The 6,000-nt window shown below is 40.0% G+C and overlaps 1 protein-coding gene across 1 annotated transcript in view; it reads right to left on the bottom strand.

Moving 5' to 3' along the window:
- Positions 1-272: 272 nt before the first annotated feature.
- The window catches only part of IMPG2 (interphotoreceptor matrix proteoglycan 2), an 84,489-nt gene continuing 78,761 nt past the window's right edge, over positions 273-6,000 (bottom strand). The window contains exons 16-19 of the mRNA XM_046003164.1: positions 5,230-5,409; positions 3,448-3,667; positions 2,912-2,991; positions 273-479 (exon numbers count right to left, since the gene is read on the bottom strand). Coding sequence (XP_045859120.1) covers positions 467-479; positions 2,912-2,991; positions 3,448-3,667; positions 5,230-5,409 — 493 coding nt within the window. The 3' untranslated portion in view covers positions 273-466. The remainder of the gene's footprint in view (positions 480-2,911; positions 2,992-3,447; positions 3,668-5,229; positions 5,410-6,000) is intronic.

The following is a 6,000-nucleotide window of genomic DNA, read 5'->3' as shown; positions in this document are numbered from 1 at the left end:
ATTCCACAGTATTCTAACAATAACAAACGTGCTACCAAATATTCACTTACTAAGCCTGCCTTCTCCTGAAAGAGTTTTGCCTTATCTTCCTCCAGGGAAACCGGAACCACTGTTTCTGAGACACATCTTCAGACACACCTTCTGAGACACATCTTCAGAAGCAGACCCCAAATCCAGCCCCAACTCTCAGGCCATTTTTTCCTTGTAGAATACTTCCCAGAACTCATACAGTTTTCAGTTTCTTTAAATACAACTTTTGGTCTTTATAGGTATAAAAATTGCCACATTTCTTACTACATTCTGAAATTTTAAGCTGGAAAAAAAAATTTGGTCCCCAAACTTAATTGTTTAAGTAGAAAATTCTTCTTCCAACAGAGTTCAAAATCCAGGTTAATTATATGACAGATGTAGCAAGGGATCTCCATCTTCTCTAGGCTTCTGATCAGTTTCAAAATAGAAGTTTTGATTAAAGCTCTTCCCTGCCATGAAAAAAAAAAAAAACACAACAGAGAAAAATTAATGGAAAAAGCAAGAATGCCCTGTAACGCACTTTTGTTGTAATACATCACCAAACTATGTTCCTAAGATCACCAATACTTTCTATTTTCTTTCCTTGCAGGGAAGTTGTCCTGTGCTTTGCTGAGTTAAAAAACAAATAAGACAAAAAAACAAAAATAACAACAAAAAGAAACCCCACTCAAGACCCTGTCAAGCTTTTATGAATTCTAAATCAAGCCTATTTTTTCTTGGGGTACTCATAGATGCTGAGACTACGTGAAATTGAAAATGTCATATGGACTGCAAGTCTAACATTTCTGCAATGCTGTCTTCCCTCAATGAACATCCCTCTTAAGGTTACAGTGTCTGCATGGGCTTTCTTTTGTTTCACAGGATCTTTTTGTTTAAATCTGCTTTGTTACATTGATTGGGGGAGGGGTATATTTCTTTTTTTTTTTTCTTTTTCATTTCTATTTCCATGGCAGATAGTTACCATAAGGAACTGTAGCATGTAGTTAATCCATGTGTCCCTAATTAGGCTCTCCTGAATCCTTTCTTTGGATGTCCTAGTCTAGATGAAATACATTTTTAATTCAGGGAGCACATTCAAGTCTCTAAAGCGCATAAAAATAGTCTTAGGCAACATCAGTCATGTTCTTTCTATTGGATACCACTGAAGTGGAGCAATAGGCCATCTGCTGGCTGGAGATTCAGGGAGAAGTAGAAGTCCTGGTCTTTAAAAGGCAGACTCTCAGTAATATTGTTCTAACAGCATTCAGCAAGGTTGACAATGGGACCAAGTCAGTGTTCAGAGATTTTTTTTTTTTTTGCATTTCTTTTTTATTTTATTTTTATTTATTTATTTTTAAATTTTTTCAGATGTTTAGAGATTTTTAAAGGAGTTTCCACAATGTACATGGAATTAATAAGCATCTTCTTCATGGAGATGCAACATGGAGGGTTTGGGGGGTAGGAAAAGAATAAATGAAACAAGATGGGATTGGGAGGGAGACAAACCATAAGAGACTCCTAATCTCACAGAACAAACTGAGGGTTGCTGGGGGGACGGGGTTCAGGAGAGGGTGGTGGGGTTATGGACATTGGGGGGGTGCTGTGATGAATGCTGTGAAGTGTGTAAACCTGGTGATTCACAGGCCTGTACCCCTGGGGCTAAAAATACATTATATGTTTATTAAAAAAATAAATAAATAAGCATCTTCTTCAGTTCCCTTAGGTTACAATTAATCAGAACCATGAGTGAGGGGCTGCCTATTGGAACAAACGGATTCAGAGCAAAGGGGCAGCGGCTCCCATCGGAGCTGTGTGTGATCATGACCCTTCATCAATTTCTTCTGTAAGCATGCATGAATTGCTCGGGTTTTTCTCTTCTAAAAGCCATATGAGGATATCTGACCTCAGTGGAACCCATACATGAGGAGGTACCTTTATGAGGACAGCAGGACAAAATATCAAAGCCAAATTATATCTCACCCACTATACTCAATTAATGCCATAATGGTCTCTTTATAAGATAGTTTATTTTTATAACCTAAGTCTGGTTATGCATCCTGGGGAACAAAGAAAAATAATTACAGACACTTGCCCAAAATGCATGCTGAGAAAAGCAAATGGAAAGAGATAGAGGGAAACTAAGATGAACTTTATAAGGACAAAATGTATACCTTAATGAGATTTGTGTAATTCAAAGCATACTGACAAGTGTCTACAAAGACAGAAATGGAAAGATACATCAAAATATGTGAGGATTTATGGCTGTTCAAGTGCTTTTCTTAGAAACTGTCTATGAAAAATATTGCATAGCATTAAATCACAGGTCATATCTGTGGTAACAAGAGAGAAAATATGACACAGCCCAGGCATCTCTAGACCACAACAGTGTCTTAGTTTTAAATCTTCTCTGCCATTTGCTATCATTATGGTCTTAAGTCCCTTCATCTCTCCGAGGCTTCCTCTCCTCATTTATAAAATTAAATACAGGGGCACCTAGGAGGCTTAGTACGTTAAGCATCTGCCTTCAGCTCAGGTTATGATCCCCAAGTCCTGGGATTGAGCCCCACATCGAGCTCCCTGCTGAGCAGGGGGTTTGTTTCTCCCTCTGCCCCTCCCCACCCTCAGATGCACTCACTCTCTCTCCTTCCCTCCCTCTCGTTCTCTCAAATAAATCAATAAAATCTTTTTAAAAATTTAAATACAAGACATTCAACTTAAAAAACCATTATGAAGAATAAATGAAGTAATCCGTGTGGAAGCATATGAACTGTAAAGAGCTCAACAAACATCAGTTATCCCCGGAACCCATGTCATGTGGACAGGAATTACGCACTCACGCTGGTACCCCTACTAGAAGTCACCCTGCTAGGAACCTGAGAAGAAGACTATATCAGATGCTTACATTTGATGTTCTCTCACGAAAGCTACAAACTCAGGATCACTGGCATACAGTTCCAAAATTCTCATTCTTTCTTGAATTTCCTTAGAAAAGAAAAAAAGACCATACATTGCATTAGAAAAACCTCAACAGCTCTTTAGAAGGAGTTCTAGCATTCTGGGCTATCCAGGGGAGAGCTATAGGAAAGAATGGCCTTTTCAGAGAGATGAGGGGTTTGGATATTGCAGGAACCACTCTTAAAAACCCAGAGATATATTCCTAAGGAAGGGAGGGAGGAGAGAGAAAGCATTTGCTAATAATGCAAAAAGAAGCCACTGGGTGGGAAATGAGTTACGGCTAAGAATTATATATCCCCTGCATACCACATCACCTGGAAGATATCATGAGGAAAAAAACTGATCATGAAATATTTTTCATCCTTTCCTGAAGCCCATGTACATGCATATGCACACATGTGTGCATGTACACACACACACATATGCACACACACACATGCACACACACCAGCAGAGCAGCAACAGAAAAGCAAAGTTTCCTACCTCACTGGAAAGCCCACTGTTCTCATACATTTGCCGGATTTCTTCCCTGCTCAGACCACCAATCATCTCTCCACCTGTAAAACTAGAGAAGGGGTACTGAGGATAGGGTCCCTCATACTGCTCGGGTCCGGCCACATGGCTTTCATACACAGGATTGTACTTCACAGCATTTTCAATGGATGAGAGGCTGTCAGGCTGCCTGCTGGAACCACAAAAAGGAAAGTATGGTTGGTTCACATTCTTCAGACACTCAACTACTTAAAAGACTATTTACCTGCAGTAAGATTTCTGTTGGACAAGAAAAAGAGGTTGAACTGGATACAAATGTGGGAAGGTGACTATGAGAAATATCCAGATCAGGTGTTGTCATTATCATCTCCCCAACTACATGGCAACGGCCCTACGGAATTACTGTTTCATGTATCATCCATCTTTATTTGCCACACAGTGTTTATCAATAAATATTAATGAGGAAATATGTCTGTCAACAGATAGCATATCATTAAATGAATACAGCTCCATCATTCCCAGAGTATGTAAATCAAAATCAGGATGTAACCGTGTAACCACACAGAGAATTTGATAGAAAATAAAATAGGGAGACCTTAGTGAAATTCAATTCAGATCTACAAATATATACTCAGCATTGATTATGTGCCTAGGGTTATCACAGATGCTGATGACATGAAGACTTTGGTGGAACTCTGTCCTGAATGAGATTATACTCTAATGCAAAGTGAGTCAATAAAAAGTTTAAGAACAATGATGGAAGTATGTCCTCCCGGGTACTCTAGGCACCTAGGAGAGGTAACTCCTTAGCCATGCCAGAGGGTGAGGGAAGGTAACCTGAAACTGAAGCGTAGTCCTTATAGACTCTAGAAGCACAGAAGCAAAGTACAAGCAGGGATCTTAATCACATAACAACTAAAAGGTCTCAATCCCTAGCCTCTTAAGTTGAGCAGGTTTTATTTCTCCCATTAATGAAGCTACTAAACAGAGAACCAGATTTCAGTTCTTGTCAGATTCCTACCCAGATTTAAAAACTGGCTAATTATGGGGTGCCTGGGTGGCTCAGTTGGTTGAGTCTCTGACTCTTGGTTTCAGCTTAGGTCATGATCTCATGGGTGGTGAGATCTAGCCCCATAGTGCCCTCTGTGCTCAGTGGGGAGTCTGCTTGAGGATTCTCTCCCTCTGCTCCTCTACCCAGTCATGCATGTGCATGCACACTCTCTCTCAAATAAACAAATCTTTTTTTTAAATAATAAATAAATACATTGAAGTCTGGCTAATTACCACTGGAATGAACCAAAGGAACAAACTAACAAATGTGGTCCTCACACAAGGGCCTCACCTCATGTCCATCACCCTTCTAACCACTTCCCACCAGGAAAGAGGCATTTTGGCCACATTCAACAATGCCATTCCTTCAGTGTGCCTTGAGATTCATGGATTCCTGTGACTTTGCTCATGCTCATTCAATTAGCCACCCCCAGAGCAAATATCTACTCTTATGTCCGGCTAAATATCATAACCATCATTAAAACTTCTAAGACTCTCTTCTCAGGCAAAACCAATTTATCCCTCATCTTATTCACACCGCTGCTTATGTTTGTTTCTAGTCTAACACCCTTTCAGGCCAGGGACCATGTTTTTATTCAACTTTATAGCTCTCCTCCACCCAGATCATTATTCAATATTTGGCATATAAGAAGTACAAAATAAATGACTAAAAGGAACACTTTATTCCATTAGAGAGCAATTTTTCTTGTTTACCTGATGGGCCTCTCTGTTTCTCTCCTATCATAATGAGCCTGAAGAGTCCTGACAAAGAAGAAGACAAAAGCAGAAGAGACGAGGACAAGTCCAACCACCGAGGCAATGGTGATGCCTATGACCAAGGGCTCAGACACAAACTCCTCACAGTGCTCACCTCGGTACCACCAATTCTCACCCACCCGGCATCTGTAATGAGAAGTGACAAAGTCCAAAAACAGAATCACTGTGTTGAAAACAACAATGGCAGAACCTTTGGCAGGACTGGGGAAAGGTAGCAAAATAAATGCTGACCAAGTGAAGCTTCAATACAGAAGCGAACATAAAAGGGGTGCCTGGGTGGCTCAGTCAGTTAAGCCTCTGCCTTCAGCTCAGGTCATGATCCCAGGGTCCTGGGATGGAACCCCACATTGGGCCTTCTGCTCAGTGGGGAGCCTGCTTCTCACTCTCCCTGCCACTCTGCCTACTTATGATCTCTCTCCAGAAATAAATAAATAAAATCTTTTTTTAAATTTTTTAAAAAGAAGTGAACATAATAGATGCAATGATCAGACAATTTAAGGTTGTGATTAGTGTTTTGTACAGAACCATTTGTAAATGACTAAATAAAAGATTGGGTAGATGTAAAGTGTTCTAATTAACTTCCTTATTTATACTTAACAAAAAACAGACCTAGAAAGGAAAGTGACTGAGATCACACAATTAGTCAGCAACAGCTCTGTGTCTAGAACCCAGGTCTCTAGGCATCTAGTGTCCTTTCACCATACTGCAGAGATGCCC

This window comes from Meles meles, chromosome 4 (assembly GCF_922984935.1).
Source record: "Meles meles chromosome 4, mMelMel3.1 paternal haplotype, whole genome shotgun sequence".
Lineage (NCBI taxonomy): Eukaryota > Metazoa > Chordata > Mammalia > Carnivora > Mustelidae > Meles > Meles meles.
This window is presented reverse-complemented; position numbering and strand designations above follow the sequence as displayed.